Here is a 19,461-nt window from a genome sequence, read left to right on the forward strand (position 1 = left end):
GGCTGCGCTGCTTCCAATACATGTTGGAATTGTTGTCCAATCAGATATAAGCCTCTTTGTGCTGAATCATCAATATAATTCAACCAGGCCTTGATAGCAACAGTTCTTAAATCAATCAGACTGCAAATTTTCCTCAGAGCCAGCACGCTGGCCCCCGATGGACTACTTTAAGTGAAGTGGCTGTAATTACACAGCACTCCTGCTTTAACATGTTGGTGTATCACGAGCAATTACCAGCAGACATCCAATGGATCTCATTAGTGTCTTTTATTTCCACTCAATGAAGGTGTTTAATAGTTCCGCTCACAGATAAACAATATTCCATCCTTAATACAGCTTCTGGAGGATGCTGTACCATTGTATTATTTCAAACAGAGGTGTGGTGCAGAGTGTGGCGATGTGAGTACTGTTTGTTTGTCTTTATACCCTTCAAAAATGTATTCCAATCAGAAGTGACTGTACTGCATTGTTACAAACACAAAACAATTGTGGCATACCATTTATTTGACATGGAAAAAAAATCTCTTAGTAATGAACAATGTGCAAAAAGCTTCTCCTCAGAAATCCAAAAGGCTTCTTTGAAGAGCCTCTTCGAAATCTGTAAAATAATTAAGATAGCAGCATTAGGATTAAAGTTAATAATGAACATGTCTAACATTCAATGCTGACATCGTCTGTGGTCTCAGTTACATACCTGCTGACTCTCGGTCTTCTGCGCTCAAAGCCAGTGATTCTTTCACCTTTTCATCAGATTCATCTGCGGTGCAAGACAATACATTAAACACCAAAGTGTCTCCATCCATTTTCTGTACTGCTTATCTTGAATTCAGTATATCAGTGTATTTATTACCTGGTGAGTCAGAGCCTTGCATGGCTTGATGTTCACTTTGATTGACGTTTAACTCAGTCTGCTCCATTTTAAACACCCTATGTAATGTGTCTGCAGGGGGAGAAAAAAACACTTCACTTTACATGAACAAAAACTGATTGTTAAGAATACTGTTGGTTGATTCAAGACTTGAAATCCACCCGCTTTTATTCATCTCAGGGGGCGGCCATTTTGCTACTTGCCGTCGACTGAAAATGACAACACAGTTGCTCAGGTAATGACCAATCAACGGCTCACCTGTTTTCTGAGTTTGGTCATGTGACATTCGGAAGCTAAGCCATGATTGGTCGTTACATGAACAACCGTGATATCATTTTAAGTTGAGAAAAAGTGACAAAATGGCCGCTCCCCTTGAATTGGATAAAAACAGGTGGATTACTTCCCATTTATATAAGTAAAGAAAAATGTTATGAACGAAGAAAATGTGATTTACCATTGAGCTGCGCTTTGATCTCAACATCATCCAGTGTTTGAGGTTGTTTTGCGATGTCTTTCCCGCGGGTCCTGGAGCTGACGCATGGCTCCAATGTACAGTGCTGGGAATGATAGTGATTATGAAACTTGGGAACATCACCGAAGCACTCCTTGCAAGTTTGGCATTCTACTCCGAAGGTTTTGTCCAGGTTCAATGCGGCGTGGGTGGTGTGGACGTGAGTCTTGATCTGGCCGTAGGATGGCACGCGAAGAGCGCAAGGAGCACACACATACTCGCACAGTCCTTCGGAGGCCAGCGTCCTCATGCAACGTGTATAGGCGGCTTTCATCTCGTCTTTGTTCTTCTCAGAGTTCATGCATGGACATGACTGCGCAGGTGCGATACTCTCAGGATCGTTATTGCCTATGCAGTAGTAATCGTGACTGTGCAGGCTTTGGTAGTGTTGCAGGAATTCTCCTTCAGACTCAAACTGCACGCTGTCGCAGAGGCCGCAGAAGTAGGCGCTCGTCATCTGCCCGTCGTGCTCGTTGGCGCAATGCCGCCGCACGGTGGACTCCTTGAAAAACTTCTGCGGGCAGTGGCCGCACACGAACCTCTGGAAGCTGTGGCTGCTCAGGTCGCCGCAGTGTTTACGGACGGCCGTCTCGGAGTCGAACACGTCCTCGCACATCCGGCACATCCAAGTCGGCGCCACTCTGGAAGAGGACGCCGCCTCCTCCGGGATGGGCTGAATCGCGGACTTGCAAGCGGTGCTGTTGCTAGTCGACGGCTTGGCGTCCTCGGGCACGTCCTGCTCCGTGATGAAGGTGTGCCCGCTGTGCGTGTCCAACACGTGTGACATGATATCTTCCAAGCGCGGCATTTCCACTTGGCACTTACGACAGTAGAAAAAGAAGTTGGAGAGATGCGCGCCCCCATGAAAGCGGCTCATGTGCAAGCGGGTGATGGAAGATTCTCCCATGTGTTTGCCGCACACGCCGCATTGGTAGAAGATTTGGTTCACGGCTAAGAGGTGATTACTGGCCGAGGTTTCATCCGAGAACCTCAGACTGCACTCGCAGAACCATGCGCTCGTGCGGTTTAACCTTTTCCGTTTGGCGGGTATGTTTTCATACTCTTTCTTGGTCTTGCTTCTTCTATGAATTGGTGAGCCAGAGTTGGGACTTCCTTCCTTGTGATTAGCCCAGTAGCTGTGTTGTTTTTCTTGAAACCTGCCGCACTGAAGAAGAGCTTGCTCCATGGTCCTGTTGACCTCCACCTCATGTTGGGTGTCTTCTTTGTGACGTTGCACTTCTGTTTGACTCAAGAAGATTAAACAGCAGCGAGAGCACTGGCCTCGCACTTGCAGTTGTTTCGCTCGTTGCACTACTGTCACATCAGCCTTGGCCACTGCGCTGCCATGTCTGCAGTTCACACTAGGGAAAGCACAGTAAAGCAATATATGAGGGGGGGGGGGGGGAACTGCAAATTGAACAAGAGTGCATACAGCTTATCTTGGCGTGTAGTACAGCCAGGCTTGGAGAGTAACGGAATACATGTACCGCCGTTACGTAATCAGATTACACAAAAAATGTACAGGAAAAAAACATCTAATCAGATTACAGGTACATTCATTAAAAATGGGTATTTCTTCGAGGGATTACAATTTCTACGATGAGAGAGATTGCGAAAGAGGGTGAGAGAGAGAGAGAGGGACAGAGTGACAGAGAGCGCGTGCCCGCCCGCACCAGTGGGTCCGTTGCTACATGTGGGGTGGGCGAACGTACTGACTAGTCGTGTGCTCCACACGTGGTTAGTTTGAAAAAGCTTCACGGACGGGAGGAGGAAATAGCGACCGGTATTCACTGGAACTTACTCGGAGCGAAAGTTTGAGCTAAGAGTCCAGCGGCATGCTATGCGCTGTAGCTTCTTGCTAGCTAGCCCGCTAGCCTACAACCATAATGTGAGTTACTCCTTCCAAACAAATGTTCCTCCCACCAATTCACTATTTAAACATCATGCACAACATATACACGGCTAAACTTGTGACTGGGATAAAAGTTCATTTTGCAGTTGATGTCATGCATTGTCATCCTCATTGGATGACTATCTATCTATCTTGTACATTGTATAGAATATATATTGTGGTGATATTTATATTTATTTTGTCTACGTTACGTTACTAACTACATTTTTTTAGCAGGAAACTTGTAACTGTAACTGTTACATTTTAAAAGTAACCTTTCCAACCCTGAGTACAGCGTATTATTATGCGTTTATCAATTATTTTTTTATTTGTTTTTCCAAGTACAGTACAAAATATGCAGACAAAAAAAAAACACGAGTAAAGTCGGCAAAACATTATTTATGTATGATGCTCTTTTACAATTAGATCATAGTTCTTCTACTCCATTCTTTCCTTTGCCATGAAGTGATGATTTCAAAATAAAAAACAGATGGCGTTCTATATTAGGGCTGTCAATCGATTACAATATTTAATCGTAATTAGTTGCATGATTTCTGTAGTTAACTTACAATTACTCACACGCTATATATTATCCGTTCTGTACAATGTACAATAAAATATTGATTTTAAGTTTTTCACACTCTTGTTAATTAATACAAAAGTGGACAAATATGGTTCCCAAATACGAAAGTGGTTGTATCTTTCTGTTTATTGATTGAGTAATTTTATAGTTATTCATGAAGTTGGTTAAAAGATATACTAAACAATTAAAAGGAATGTGAAACATTGAGTCATAGATTTGTGTTGAAGTAATTTTCTACCACTAGGTGGCATTGGTTTTTCATGTTGGACGTTGGTGACAGGAACAGTACATTTTTCTTTTCAAATTCAGAGCAATTGTATATATCAATTGTATTTAAAATTTGAATGCCTCTGGAAATCATATTTAATTATTTTTAATGCCATGCAAGGGCTTAATTTTAGCCAAATCCATTTATTGACTTTTAATGAGTCGCGGAAAAACCTGGATCATTTTGAAGAGGGCTCAACTCGGCCCATCGAAAAATTGGGTGGGCCCTAATTATCATTACCATCAGTATTCAGTCAGATTTTTAAGAAACACGGTTTCACATTTCAAACACTTAATACGTCAAGAATATCCAAAACTGCTAATAGGCAAGTATGACAAATTAAAAATAATAATAGGAACATACTTGAAGTGAGCTTGAGCTGCCTGATGCGAAGTTAGCACTTGATGACAAAGAGAGCACCGCACAGTGAATGGGGTGTCCCTGCACAAGACAACCAGGCGATTCTTAGCGTGCTGTGGAACAGGAACTGGCACCAGCACTGATTCTTCTCTGGTGTCTTTAAGAAATACAAGTTTAAAAAAAAAAAAGTTATCACTGACAAAACATCTCATCAGCTATCTGACCACACACAATATTCAGCTACTTCAAGGGAATAAGATGCTTGATCATATTAAGTGCAGCAGTTCAGGTGAAGATGCATATGAAGTCTCACCACTCATTGGAAGGGACTCTGTAAAGTGTTTTTTTGCTGACATGTGCTGAAGACATTCGTCCCGCAAGTTGAAGAGGAGGTAGCAGGCAGGACAGGCGAAGCACACGATCTGCTGGTAGCTCTGAGACATGCAGTGACCCTCAGGATGAGATGACGACACCTAACAAATGCAAACGATGGTTGAAGTTCATCATAGGAGGATTTCATGAGTTACTAAAACGGAGAAACCTTAGATTCAAGATGAGTCTGCCACTCTTTTTTGGTCTGAAAATGACGACAACAAGCCACGCAGGCAAATAGCAGAGCAGAACTTCCTTTAAGACAGATGGTTGGATCACAAGGTGAATGGTCAAACCTACAAAAAAAGAGAGAACATTTTGAACAAAATATCCACTCTGCGCATAAATGTAGACAAAAAAAACACAATACCGTTTCAGGTGTCCATCAAGGAGAGACACGTTATCATAAACACGACAACAGTTAATTACAGGGCATGTGTGCTTAGTTGAAATGGTCATGGGGAAAACAGTTCTGCGTCGTCTTTCAGAATTAGAACTGATCAGTCCAGGCCGGAGACCTTAAAAAACAAAAACACAAAAAAGAAGCATGTTCAGTATTATTTGTCATAAGGTAAATGGTTTGCAAATATGGTTACTCAATAATGTGCAGTGACGAGATGTTTTCTCAGACAAATAAGTTATTTGAAATGGCATACCTGGCATTTTTAGCCACATGTCCACACAGCGCTTTGCCTCAAGATTCATTCCATTTGTTGAACTAATCGCAAGCTCTTGTTGTCCATGAACTCTTTGTTGTGTTTGTTTCTCCTGAATTAAAAGATGTAATAGCAGGTGTACATAAGTAAATAAATACAAAACGGATGGATAGAATTTAGAAGAGTGCTTGTTGATGATTCATGAATTGACACATTCAAAACAAAATGGAGCTAACAATGATGATTTTCCTAAGTATATCAAATGTAGAATTGCAGAGTCATAACAGAACTAACTGTACAGCATCTTTTAGGGACTCCAATCATAATCCTGAATTATTCTTGAATGCTACAAACTGTATTCCTGAGAATGTTGAGGTGCTAAAAATGTCACTGGCATTGATACAGGAGCTCCGAACATTCAAATATTTAAATATATCAGTAAAGCTTGGCATTCCACCTCATAGCTGGATCACTGTGTCTGCACAGCAGATGCCCATGCTTCTTTGGGTAGTATTGGCATTTTGTATGGACATGCTGTGTCTGATCATATGCTATTGAGTATTTCTGTAAATGATAACAATATACCAGTGCTTGTAGAAAGACCGGCTGATAGGTATACAGTACAGCCAGGCCTGACTGGTCTGAACGTACTGAAAATGATATGAATAATTTCTCTAATACGACAGATATGTTGCTGAAGATGGTTCAGCTACCCTGAGAGGCAGTCATGTGTACTGATTCTAACTGTAAGAAGGAGCAACATTAAAGTGAACTCTGTACACTGTATGAGAACATCATGCAAGTCCTTAAAGACAGCAATAGGTGTAGCGGAATTCCAAAAGTCATTATGTTAAACCTGGATGGAATGATTTTGTCGCTAAAGCAAGAGAAGCTTTTAAACTCTGGTATGAAGCAGGGAAACCGAGACAGGGGTACATATTTGAACTTAAAAGAACTACTAATGCCAAATTAAAAAATTGCCTTCGCTATCATAAAATAAATTAAAATACAATGAGAGCAGATTCCCTTGCCAGGAGACTTCAGAATAATAATTATTGTGAATTTTGGAAAGAGGTCAAAGTTATGAACAATGTGAAAATCCCACTGCCATCTAATATAGAAGGTGTGTGTGGCTGGGAAAATATTGTAGAATTATGGAGCAAACATTATGGTGATTTATTCAATTCTGTCAAAAGTGACATTGTTGTCATTGATAATGTTGATATGACTGAGGGTTTGGTAGTCCGTACTAGTGAAGTATATGAAGCCATTCTGAAGCTTGGAAATAATAAAGCTTGTGGACTAGACACAATAACAGCAGAACATTTGAAATATTCAAGCTATAGATTATGTCCTCTGTTATCAATGTGCTTTACTGGGTTTTTGACCCACGGTGTTTTTACCCGATTGTATGATCTCTGTTGTTTTAGTTCCTGACATTAAAGACAAGGTAGCTCAAATAAACAGTTTGCAAAACTATAGGCCAATTGCTCTTGCTCGCGTGCTCTCAAAAGTGTTCGAGATTATTTTGTGCACTAGACTGGAAATATTTGTGTTAACAAGTGATAATCAGTTTGGGTTTAAGAAAGCGCATGGCACAGATGTGTGCATTTATGCTCTAAAAGAAATTGTAGGAAAATATCTCAGTTTGAGTACGTATGCTTAACTGATGCCACAAAGGCTTTTGACAGAGTAAATCATTCAAAGCTATTCATGAAATTAATTAATAAATAGAGGTGTGCCTCGATACTGTGGCTTACCTCGCCGACTCTCCATTTAATGCGTTAAAGCTCCCCTTTATCTCCATCCGCTGTAACGCGGCCAAAGTTGAGGAGTTGACGGGAGCGCTTCAAATCGGCTGCGAGAAGGATTTGTTTAGGTTCTCACCGCCCCGGTTTTAGCCCGTCAGCCCGGTCTTGCTTCAGATAAACCCTTATTGAGTAAACAATTCGAAATGAAAATAAAATCTGACTCCTCTAATGATCAGTTGCACTTGTTAAGAGCTATATAAGTTTAGCTGGTTTTATTAAATTAATCTAAACTAAGACAAAGTAACTTTAAAGGTTCAGGGGTTAGCAGTTAACCATGGTAAGGTATAGTTATTCATTCGCTTAAAGACCTAAGTGGTTGTTAGAAGTTTGACTAGAATAGAACTTAAAGTTAGAAAAAGGTTAAAAGTAATAAGCCAAATTGGAATACTTTGCCTGCTTACTGTTTACTTAATTAACCTAAAAATAATAGTAAAAGGAGGGTTGATACCTCAACGTTCCTATTACTACGCTAATCCACAAAATAATTGTAATAATCATGTTTGAATTAAATTCAAGAAATAAGTAACACTTTTACTTATTAGTTAAAAGATCTGAAATACAAATAAAATCTTATATTTTGGGAACTCAGATAATATAGTTATATCTATCAAAAACAAATAAACTCCAACTGACACTAAGAAAGGTATTAAATTACGCAAGTAATTCTTAATTCAAGCGCTAGGTTCTGTATAAATGGGTCGAAATACTTTAACCTAGCTAATCCTAACTCTAGATAGAATCTCTAATCGCTACAGTTAATAGTCATCCCTCTAACTATAACCAGTAAAATTTATCAAAATAACCTATACCTTTAGCAGCGCAGTAAAATAAAAATTTTCAAAAGTTTATTACAATGTAAAATTAGTACAGGTAATCAAACGAGTGAGTTGGATAAATAACAATATAGTGCTTAATATGTGAGGTTCAGAAATAAAAATAAAATAAAATTATAGTCAAAAGCTTCAAAAATAAAAGTAAAATAAATTCAAAATCATAAGAACCAGAAATAAAAAATAAAGAAAAATAAAAGTAAAAAAGATTTTGTTAAATAAAACAAGTTAAAAATCAAAAGATTCTGAAATAAAAGCAAAATAAAACAAAATTAAAATCAAAAGAATCAAAATTTAAAATAAAGCAAAATAAAAGTCAAACAGCAGTACTGCCAAAGTTGAAAAATAATACAAATAATCTAATTTTATTTGTTAGAAAGAGTGAAACCCAGATAAATGACAGAAATGTTGGAGAAGGACCCCTTTTTAGTAAAAAATAGTCAAACAGACTTAAGTGGTTTTGGCAAAATAAGAGAAATATGTTTGAAATAATGACTTTTCCTTTGCTTTGCTATCCTAGACTTCCTCCTATCTACTCAAGTCTAATTTAGAATTTCCAATATAAGGCATAGTTCAGCTATCTTTTCTACACTCAAAAACAGCCACGAAAAACAGCCAATATTATCATGCCTTTTCTTACCGTATGAGTAGGATAAGCCATCTCCCCAAAGTTTGTCGGAAAAGTCCCGAAATGAGCCCGTCTCCTCCTTATATACCCGATAGTTCCATAAGGAGGAGTTTTTGTCGGAGACCCTCCTACTAAGGGAGTTAGTATGAGGGTTTCACCCACAGATGGCACCCTTTTTCCGTCTTACGCGTCACATTTTTTTTATAGCTAGCGCAGCTAGGCCTAACGTTAATACAAGCAGACATCGTTTTGTTTTTTGTTCTTCCCTGTTCTCTCAAATCAAAAGTTCCCAAGTCGAGCTCTACAAATCTGCACACATGCGCTGCTGAGCGACCTCTACGGTCAACTCAGCATCCTGCCTTATCATAACATCTGCCAAAATGAGCCTTACTCTCGGCCTCGCAGTCTCACTCCCTACCTGTTGACTCAAAACAACTTCCCTCCTGGGTCTCGCTGACCTCTTGAGGCTACTCAATGCGGCGCCTTTCCTTTCCAAACAGATAGGCGTCAAATATGAATAATTTCAATACTAAAGCTACATATAAATATATTTAAAATAGGGGTTGAATCTACCCCAGGCATGGAGATCTATAACAGGGATGTGATTTGACCAAAGTGAAATTATCTGAAAATTTAGCCGGGGGTCTGGGGGCCGCTGGCACCCAGCTAGGCCCAGGGCAGTGCCCAGTGGGGGGGGGGGGGGGGGTGAAGCATGAACAAATAATTATATCATGACCAAATGAAAAGTAACTCATATTAGAGCATACCACAAATGTCTTTGTTATAGCAGAAGATGTTATCTGTCGGAGTCATGTGCATACACAATGAACTACTTAAAAAAAAAAAAAAAAAAAAAATCGATTTTTTTTGGGGGGGGGGATAAAAAAAAGCGGAATTCCGCGAATTAGCGGAAAAATCACATCCCTGCTATAAGCAAATCTAGCAAATGTAGTTATTGATTTCGAGGCTCCCAATTAAGGTCTTGTAGTTCTTTATAAGCATGACGTTAATTTAATTAAAGCTAACCTTCAACCCACATCCTTCTTACGTCACCATCCCCCCATAACATGATTCAATATAACATCAACTTGTGACACTCCATAATAACACCCTTCTTTAAATGGTGGCACAATGTTTTCACCTTTCAAACGATCTAACTAGTTCACATAATCTAGCATGTTACCCAACAATACTTGGTACGCATTCTTGCTTTTTGGTATGCAAATCAATGAATGTACAGTATGTAAAATGGGACAATGTCCTTTCTGAGCCTTTTCATGCTAGTAATGGTGTTCGGTAAGGGGGAATTCTCTCTCCGGCTTTATTTAATGTGTACATTGATGACCTGTCTTCACAATTAAACAGTTGTCAAACCGGGTGTGTCATTGGAACAGGAGTTGTCAACCATCGCATGTATGCGGATGATTTGGTGGTGATCAGCCCGTACAGTGCGGTGATGCAACAGTTGTTAAAAAAAATCTGAATTTGGGAAATGATATTTTGTATAATCCCACAAAGTGCAACATGATGATTGTTAGAAGCGAGGAGGACAAAAATGTTGTATTTTTTCTATTTTATTTATGTGGAAAGTCTCTTATACATGCTTGTAAAGTCAAGTACCTGGGACATTTTCTAAAGCATGGTTCGCTCGGCAAGATTTTAAAATTGTCGCCTGACTTCCAAACTCTGAGACACACCACACGTGAAGAGAAAAAAAATCACGGGAATAACAGTTGTGAACGCCCCGCCACACTGCCGAGTTCATTCATAAATGCGACGGGAAGTCTTGCAACACGGACTTTCTGCTGCGTGATGACTGTTTTGATTTCGGATTCCCCACCGGCTCGCTTTCTGATTGACTGCACGTCACTGTCAACCGGCTGCACGGTGGTTTGTCCTTGGGGCACACCGCACATGGAGCGAAGTCGGGCCAAAACAACCCAACATGTTGAATATCCCCAGATTCAAGTCGGAGGTCCTTCCGAGTGCCGATATCGGGATGCGCCGTGTGTGGTGTCAACACACACGGCAGGATTATAAGATTATCGTTTGCGTGTCGGCGCATCCTTGCGATTGTTGGGAGGGGAAATTCGGGGCTAAAATTGGGCCAATTCTCCTGCCGTCTGAACTGATGACTGGCGGGATGACAGAGATTGAGCAAGTTGATGCGCAAATTTAGTATGTGTTCTCCTCATGTGAAGTGTGGCCTGTTTAAAGCCTATTGCACTCCACTGTACACAGCTCCCTTGCACCATACGCACTCACTTTGGCCTATGATGATATCTTTAGGCTACTGCTGAGGGTGCCTAGATGGTACAGTGCAAGTCAGTTATTTGTCAATGCTCATATTCCTACCTGTGAGGCACTGCAAAGACATTTGGTATTCAAATTTGTGCAGCGGCTAAATGAGTCTGTTAGGGACTTTGACTAATTGTGCAATTGTAGGTACACTTCTGCTTTGAGGAAGCATTGGATGGAAATACTTTTAACTCTATGATCTGATTGTTTTACATTTCTTGTCCCTTTTTCTTTTATGTTTATGGACCCTATTTGTGTCTGCAATAAAGTATTGTTTGATTGATTGAAATATTACCAACTCATTAAATTTAACTGATGCTTCCCTACCTTGAATGCTCTACATTTGTCTGCTCTTTGCCGCTTCTCCAGAGCCACCTGCTGTGCCAGTCTATCCAGAGTAGATGCAACATGTGCCTTCTGACGGTTGATTTCATCTTCGATCTTGAGGAGAATGAAGGCCACAGCAACATATCGATTTTGACATATTTACCAGATACTTGTGATTTGTATTTAGCTTGGCGTCTCACCATTCTCGGTGAGGACGAACAGCCTTCTTCGTCACTGTCGCTCAGCAGATCAACACACTCAAGCACGGGCCTGATTGGGCCTTCCTGTGGAAAGTACAAGGTAACATCTCATTAGATCGTCATACAATTAGTCAATCCTAACAATCCTAACAACTATTTACAATAATCGTTTGAACTACTGCTTCTGATTTTAACGAGTCTTCCAGTTAATGAGACGTGTATTTATACAATATTGCACGTTTAGACAGGTATGGTGATGTGTGACTCACAGATACAAACTCCACGTCGTCCAACCCATCATCATCTTCATTTGGAGAAGACATTATCTAGAGAAAAACGACACCTTAAATAGGTGGGAACATGAACTAGCAGTTCCAGCACAAAGACTTCAAATGTAGCATGTTTGTTGCTTAAATTAGCATTAGCATAATAGCCAACTGTTAGTTGTGCATATTCATCGAACTGAACTGAATATAGGGATTCATTATTGTTTGGTTGCGACGCTGGCACGGGATTTAGCAACATTATGATACATACAGCTGTCGAGTTTAACCTTAAAATTCCTTTGGTACAGATCTATTTTATGATATGTTGCAAGAGCTTCTAAACTAGACAAACTTGAACATGCGATACTATGAAGACGGGCGCCCCACAATGCATTTAACAAGTGGCGTGAAATCAACAATATACTGTATTATACCCCCTCTAGTTTCCTAACGGTTTGCGACTTCAAGGCTCCGGCGCCCGGCTGTCGTTTGAGCTCGTATGTTTTTGCAATGGTATTACAACCCGCTAGAGGCAGCATCGAGTTAGTCAGTGAATCAAGGCTACTTAGTACATGACCGAAGAAGACAAAAAAGCATCCAAAAGTGCACATTTGAGATTTTTAAATCGCAAAAATGTGACGCAAATCGCATTTCTTAGGTTAACTCTTTCTTGACGCCACTGACTTTGATGCTTTAATATAGGTAGCACGGGGAAATGACTTTTTATCGACGCGTGCAAAATGTTGGAATCGATTTGAAATGTGAAACTGGGAGCTCAAGTTTACAATTTAAAACACACAGTTTATGTCTATGGATTGTGACGCAAATTACAAACAAGTTTAAGCATCACGTTACCTTTTGCTTGTGCTCCTATTTGGTTGACTTATTTCTCTCCGACCGTACAGTCTTGTTGGCTAATGGCTAACAGTTCAGCACGCCAAAGACAAACTCTCCGAAATACGTCACAGAAAGTCACAACATTGTTGTACTCGTTTCCCTGCACCGCTTATTCCACGCGGGCGGTGTCTGTGTCCGTTCATAGGCTAACAAAAAAAAAACACCGCAGTGCCCTTATCTTTGACATTGATGTGAGACGTGTCATGGATATATTCATTAAAAAATGTTTTCTTTTGATAATGTGTTTACACGATGGATTGATGGATGGCTATCATGCAGGAGTACCTTGCAGCAGCTGTGCCACTCGCAGAGCGCACCCGTGTGGAGGGATGAATCAGTGCAAGTATGTGCACATTTTTGAACAGCGTTTTGTATGCAAGTTAGTTATCAGGCGTGCTGATGAGCTGATTATATTAATCAGGTGTGCTAGTGGGCGGAAATATCTAAAACCTGCAAGACTCCGGACCTCGGAGACCGTAATTGGTGAAACCTGAACTAAATCCTAAACTTAATAGCTCAGTCAGTGACAAGAGTCCCCTCCACTTTATCATTGCATCATCCACTCACCCACTGAATATGTCTCCCTATGAGTAACCGTGCTATTCAGGGATAGTTTGCGTTTGCTACTGCGAAGGTTGGGCTGTTCAAAGTCAAGTTCAACTGCCTGCAGCACATTCTGCAGATGTTCCTTCCTGGCCACTCCAACAATTGGGTTATTTCAATTAGCTTCGGTGCCATTTTTAGCCTTCAAAATGTTTTTCTTTTAAATGTTAAGATTTGCTTTTATTTAATATCAAACAGTGTTCATTATATAAAAAGACAAACCTATTGGTCCGGCTTAACGCGTTATGAAGTAACCATTTTCTAAAATAAGTTTGTTAACTAACCAAACTGTGGTTAGCAAACCTTTGCTAGCTTAGTTAGCTTTATGCAATGAACACAAAATAACTATATAAAGACCTAAATGACAGTAAAAGTTTTTTTTTTTTAAATAAGATTAAAAAAAAAACACAATTACAGATATGAATGTAATGTAGTCAACAATAATTGGGTCATTACTAGTAGCTATTCTGTTAGCTATTAAAAAAAAGAAAGAAAAAAAGGTTTTATTTCCTTTAAGAGTCAATAATTTATCATTTAATCTCATTTGGTTTTATTATACTGTAAAAAAAACAAACAAAAAAAAAACATACTGGCCCATCTTAACATGTTATGATGTAACCATTTTTTAAATAGGTTTGTTTAACTGGCCTAACCGTGCTAGGTGACATTTTGCTAGCTGATGTTAGCTTAATGCAATGAACACAAAATAACTAAATAAAGGCCTCTATGACTGCAAAAGTAAAAATAATAATAATAAACACACACAATCACTATATATATATATATGCTCCCGTTTTTTTGTCATTTGAAACAAAGTGTAACAAATATATATATACAGTATAATATACAGTAATACCTGCTTATTATATATAAAGCTGAAAATATATTCACATGCCATTGTCCACAATTTAAACCAAGAATGCTTGCCCTCAGAAAAGAAACCTCAGAAAATCCTGGATGCATAATAGCTTGTACAATGAACCTTGTTGAGACATGTCATTCTTGTTTATTTTTTTTTATGCAGACCAGTGTTATAATCCCACAAGGAGAAATAGTATAAAAATGTGAATGTGTGTTTGAATGGTTATCCATAAATGCCGTGCCATTGACTGGTGACCAGTTCAGAGTGTACCTCGCCTCTGGCCCAAAGTAAGTTTGGATTGGCTCCAGCTCACCAGCAATCCAAATGAGGACACGCACTCTAGGAAATTAAACAGAACCAGCCCGAGGCACAAGAAAAGTAAGGCACATAAGCGGCTGCTTGGGGACCCCATGGACCCCAAAAAGTGTGAGTATTTTTGTAAACACATTAAAATGATGGATCCAGGATGCAAATAGGGATGCGCAACTGAGCACATAGGCCACTTCAGTCACTATGAACATTAAGCCATGGTGGCAGCATTTTTTTTTTTTTTTAACGAAGCAAATGCTAATATAATAACATTACATAACCTTGTTGCATCAGTCAGGCATGTGTGTGCCATAATAGCTCTACCCTGATCAAAACCCTTGCTTTAAAAACAAAGAAAAGATGCACTTGCAGTATAAAAAAGACCCGGTGGAAAACATGTCAACATGATTATATAAAGCACTGCTTGTGCTCAAGCTTGATCCTTTTTGGGGCATCTCTGCAGCAGATTACTGGAAGGGCATGGATGAATGTGCTGACTCTCTCGCTGCACCCTGACAGAAATAAATAAATAAGTGCGACTTGCTGCTGACTCACTCACAACGTAACGGTCTCACGGTAGCCTGGGCTACGTGGATTTTATTTTGCGCTCCACGAGTGGCCCAGTAAGAGGGACAATGATTGGCGAGCTTCTGCGCGTCTCCTCTTTTCTGGCCTTGGGGGAGGTAAAGGAGGAGGTGGAGGAGGTGTGAGTCTAGCGGCTCTCGGCTGCCTCATCTCAGTTCGATGATGATCGCTGCCGTGTTTTTGGTCCTCCTCAGGCCGCTCAGTGTTCAGTGCGCGCTTCTGCTGCTCTTGCTTTTACTCGGGACCGTTGCCACGATCTTGTTTTTTTGTAGCTGGCAACGCAACGTCGCTCGTGGGAAGCAGCCCATCAAATCGGTGCTTTCGGGGCGCTCCAGGTGTCGCGGTGAGTGTTGGAATATGGTTCATATATCCTCGCGTTCGCATGTCTCATGTTGTCATGGCTGCATACAAGGGGGAAACAATGTGCGCAAAGATGCTGTCAAGATTCATGGTCGTTTGACATGAGACATGTTTATCATCTACCTTTGTACGCTGCAGCCAGATTCCAGAATATAATGCAAGGCTGACTTGTCTTATCTATTCCGTAGTGGGCCTCCGAACTCATCATTTTCGATCAGAGGTAGGATGAACTTTTGTCATAAGTTTGTGTACGTCATTCTCGTCATAATCATCAAAAAGCACCGTCGGTTATTATAATTATAAGAAATTGCTACTTGACGCAGACTGTTTTTTGTTTTTATTATTCCTACAAATATGGCTCCCATTGTGGCTAAAATATTTGGTTCTATTTTATTGAAAGACCGCATTGTCACCATGGACTACGACTACCAAGTGCGCAGTGCGCATGTGTCATCAATAATGTGGGTGATTTGGCAGTTTCATTTCAAACAGCTAGGTTTAACACTAGCAATAAATGTTTTGGCATCAATATAAAGAATACTACTTGATATTTGGTATAAGTGACAAACATTAAGCACATAATTTGCTTATAACTACGGTAAAAGTGTTTTTTGTTTTTGTTTTGTTGTCAAGCTCTCTTCGTTTTTTTGCTTCCGGTTAAGGGACTTTGTTTTCAAAATAAAACAGGACACTCGAATGTGCTGAAACAGTTATCAAAGTACACCAAACTACTTAACGAAAAGAAAACTTTAGGAAGAAAAACATAGACGTTTCAGGAAAGTTTGAATGTAATAAATTAATGTCATTACATCTTTATTTATGTAGCATTTTCAACCAGCGTATAGCTGTCACAAAGCGCTTTACAGAAACATATAACATAAAACATAAACATGAATAAATGGTACAAAAGACAAACCTACTATAATTTGCAATAGAGTGATGACTTGAAAATATGTGCCATTTGAATACTTGCAGAAGGAGCAGTAGCAGTTGCATTTTACATTCAGCTTCATGATTTGAATTACCAAATTAAATTTAAAATAAATTATGGCAATATGACAAAACATATTCAACTTAATTTGAACTGAATTGATTTCAGCTATAGCACACAAATATTTTTGAGGCATTCTTGATCCTGAATTCTTATTCAATAATAGAATTATAACTGAGCCTTCAAGCAAATGTGTTTTTATTTAGTATTGTATACATATGAGTATGTGGACAACAGTTTCTGTATCTTTTTTTGAGAGACAGTTTTTTATTTTATTTGTTCATTTCCGTTTCTTCAATTATATGTCAAGCAAACGCATCATTGCTAAAATAACCCACGTGTTATTGTGATTGTCTGCTCTTGTTTCCCAGGGCTTCAGACACAGTCCACGCCACTCCAGAAGGAGTTCACATGCTCGGCTGACAGAGGAAAAGTCCAATTTGGTGGAGGTCACGGGCAATGAGCCGGATTCCTCATCCATTCTCAGGAAACGCAAAGTCAAGAAGCGAGTCCTGCCGGAGTTTTATCAGTCTGTGCAAGTCACCCCGACACGCAAAACTGTAGGTATACTTTTTTCCCCCTTTTTTTATTTAATGGGCTAAGCTAATACAATAGAAACAAAAGTCTATAACCCCCTTTTAATTTTTTTCTGTCATATAAAAAAACAAACCAATATAAACAATTTAAAAATGTTTTCAACTAAAATGTGGCCTAACTTAATTAAAACAATAAAAAAAGAATAAAAATAAATATTTTCAAGTAAAAATAAACAATAAACAACAATATTGTGGTTGCATATTTTCCAACATCCAAGAAAATCTTTCTGCCATATCCCAGACATATGAAGAAAATGGAAGATGTTAATGCATGTACTTAACAGCCAGTTTTTGCCAGCAACTGCGCTGCAGCTTCTGTTGGCGTCTTGGCATAATCCCTGATCCCCACCCCCTTTTGTTTAAAAAACAAACATTTTGGAGGTACTTGGTAACATCACAGTTATTTCATATTTTCTTCCTATGATGTCTGTCCTGACGTTGTTCCATGGTTTATTAAGGACTTGTAAGGACTCGACATTCATTTATTTAAAAGCCCTTAAAACCCTTCTCTTGTGATAACTTTGAATAGGATCCCTCTGATGCTGTGTCAGGAACTACAAGAACAGCTAAACTTCATTTGGTGTTAATAAAGAGGCTGGTGTGTGCTGACTGCCATTTAACTGTGATTGGTTGAATCTGAACAGCCACATGACATGTTTTAAGTGGGTGTGCACACTTTTACAAGCACATTATCCCTGTTTATGTTTACTTTCTTTTTCTAAAATGCTTCAGAAATTTTTTTTTGTTCCCATTTGAGTTGTACTATACACTATAGGTGAAATTACAAAAACGTTTTGAAATGATTTATCTTGACCTCATTTTTATTTTTTTTGTATTACAAACATCTGGCATTTGAGCAGTTGTTTGTATATCCTTTTTACCTACTTTATATATATATATATATATATATATATATATTTATATAATGGTCACAGCAGAGGTTTTAAATATAAATCTACAGTTTAACATTGCTTATTTTTGGTTATGTGCATGAAAATAGGGTGTGTCATTTTGGTCATGGATGATAAGGTAATACATCTGAAAAGTGTACTTTCAAGTGTCATGCAAGCATTCTCTTTGTACAAGTAATAATGTGATCGAAATGACATGGCTCAGATGTTTCGTCCCAGTGGGAGGTGAGAAGTGATCTCATCGATCTCCCCGGCTGTGCTGCAACTTCCTGCCTCCATTAGTCGTGCTGCAATAATGCGGATAGCATATGAAACCTATTAGGATGACCTGAGACATTTGTTTTCCATTACAGTCGAATCAAAATCCACACTACGATGGGCAAAGGTTTTGGGTCACAGGCTCTCTTTTACTCAAATAATACTAAGTTAAATTAGACTAAATTAGTTAGTGAGTTGCCCCCCCCCCCCCCCCCCAATCCATTTAATGGTTCAAATTATATTGTTTCCATGTTTATTGTGTAGGTGTGCCTTTCTTTACTGGTGGATTTAAAACGTAGCTTTAAATTGTAATGGAAGAGGACATAGACATTTGTGAGGGTGCTTATAAAAGCTTCAAAGATTCTAATTTTAAATGTTCTTTTTTTTTTTTTTTTACTGCACTCAAGACAGACGGATGCCTAAAAAATTGCAGATTTGCAAAACAGATCTATGAACGCATCACTTTTTAAAAAATGTAAGTGTTCTCGGCTTTGCGTTATGTTTGACCTTCCTTGGAAAATGTGATTCTTTCATATTTGATGTTATAAAAACTAGTAGATATGAGAGTTGTGTTGATAGTTGCAGCATTGTATTAGAGAGATTGGGGTATTATCATGGAGCGAAGAGTGGTGTACCTCTTGTAAAACGGGGGATAAGCCTTCAATTAAAAAACATTGGATGGGCTCTAATCTGTCAGCTATTCTTATCCCCGTCCAGATTGCTTCTTACATAAAACAGAGAATCATTTAGGCTGATGGAGGATACACACTTTTAAAACCCACGTTTTGCATCATAGTCTTATCTTTTGTGAGAGGAATTATGAGCATGCAGAAAAAGATGATAAAAATGCAACTCGTCACTTTTTATCAAGATGAAGCGTGGAAAGAAGATGAAGGGATTTCTATTATTAACAGTTTGGCTGACCTAAGAACAGTTTTTTGCAGTTCATTTCTTAAATTAGAATTCCTTCTTCTTGTTTTCTCCACATTCAACTCCAGCCTTAAAACGACCCAGCCAGTCTTGTTTGTGCTCTGTTCAAAACATCATGATCATCTTTATTTAAATTTTGTTGTGCTCCCTTTAATTAAAGTTATACAGCACTTCATGGAGTCCAACAAATTGTAACAATGCATTTGCTCAGTAGCTCAACACCATGTCTGCCCTGGTGAAGCAGCATTCGCAAATTCCTTCAGAATAAAGAATAAAGGTTATGATGTAAT

General features: G+C 39.1%; 2 protein-coding genes across 22 annotated transcripts in view; one reads left to right on the plus strand and one right to left on the minus strand.

Annotated features, from left to right (window-relative positions):
- Positions 1–486: 486 nt before the first annotated feature.
- Positions 487–12,876, minus strand: znf451 (zinc finger protein 451). Of its 2 annotated transcripts, none has more exons than XM_077582474.1 (13): positions 12,725–12,876; positions 11,873–11,929; positions 11,604–11,687; positions 11,404–11,517; positions 5,510–5,621; positions 5,224–5,371; positions 5,023–5,149; positions 4,795–4,954; positions 4,485–4,638; positions 1,323–2,740; positions 851–940; positions 695–757; positions 487–598 (listed from the first exon to the last, which is right to left on the minus strand). In XM_077582474.1, exons 2-13 carry the CDS (start codon positions 11,924–11,926, stop codon positions 558–560), a joined length of 2,565 nt encoding a protein of 854 aa, XP_077438600.1. In that variant the 5' UTR covers positions 11,927–11,929; positions 12,725–12,876; the 3' UTR covers positions 487–557. The 2 variants fall into 2 exon arrangements, with proteins under 2 accessions (XP_077438600.1, XP_077438599.1); XM_077582473.1 differs by lacking the exon at positions 12,725–12,876 and adding an exon at positions 12,304–12,424.
- Positions 12,877–15,067: 2,191 nt separating this feature from the next.
- Positions 15,068–19,461, plus strand: part of dst (dystonin) — a 113,155-nt gene continuing 108,761 nt past the window's right edge. For 5 of the 20 annotated variants that reach the window (XM_077581805.1, XM_077581810.1, XM_077581811.1 and 2 more), the window contains exons 1-3: positions 15,079–15,468; positions 15,674–15,705; positions 16,848–17,036. In XM_077581805.1, the coding sequence (XP_077437931.1) occupies positions 15,285–15,468; positions 15,674–15,705; positions 16,848–17,036 (405 nt within the window). In that variant the 5' untranslated portion in view covers positions 15,079–15,284. Of the gene's footprint in view, positions 15,469–15,673; positions 15,706–16,847; positions 17,037–19,461 lie in introns of all 20 variants that reach the window. The other 15 variants (XM_077581816.1, XM_077581817.1, XM_077581807.1 and 12 more) reach the window with 6 other exon arrangements.

This window comes from Vanacampus margaritifer, chromosome 12 (assembly GCF_051991255.1).
Source record: "Vanacampus margaritifer isolate UIUO_Vmar chromosome 12, RoL_Vmar_1.0, whole genome shotgun sequence".
In the NCBI taxonomy this organism is placed as follows: Eukaryota; Metazoa; Chordata; class Actinopteri; order Syngnathiformes; family Syngnathidae; genus Vanacampus; species Vanacampus margaritifer.

Bases quoted from the DNA above. Each gene is read 5' to 3' on its own strand.
- znf451 (XM_077582473.1), bottom strand. From the start codon at position 12,408: ATGCTGCCTCTAGCGGGTTGTAATACCATTGCAAAAACATACGAGCTC. The intron at 5,622-11,403 runs GTAGGGAAGCAT...CTTTTAATTCAG, and splicing joins ACAAATGTAGAGCATTCAAG to GAGAAACAAACACAACAAAG. The intron at 941-1,322 runs GTAAATCACATT...CTCCCCCTGCAG, and splicing joins GATCAAAGCGCAGCTCAATG to ACACATTACATAGGGTGTTT.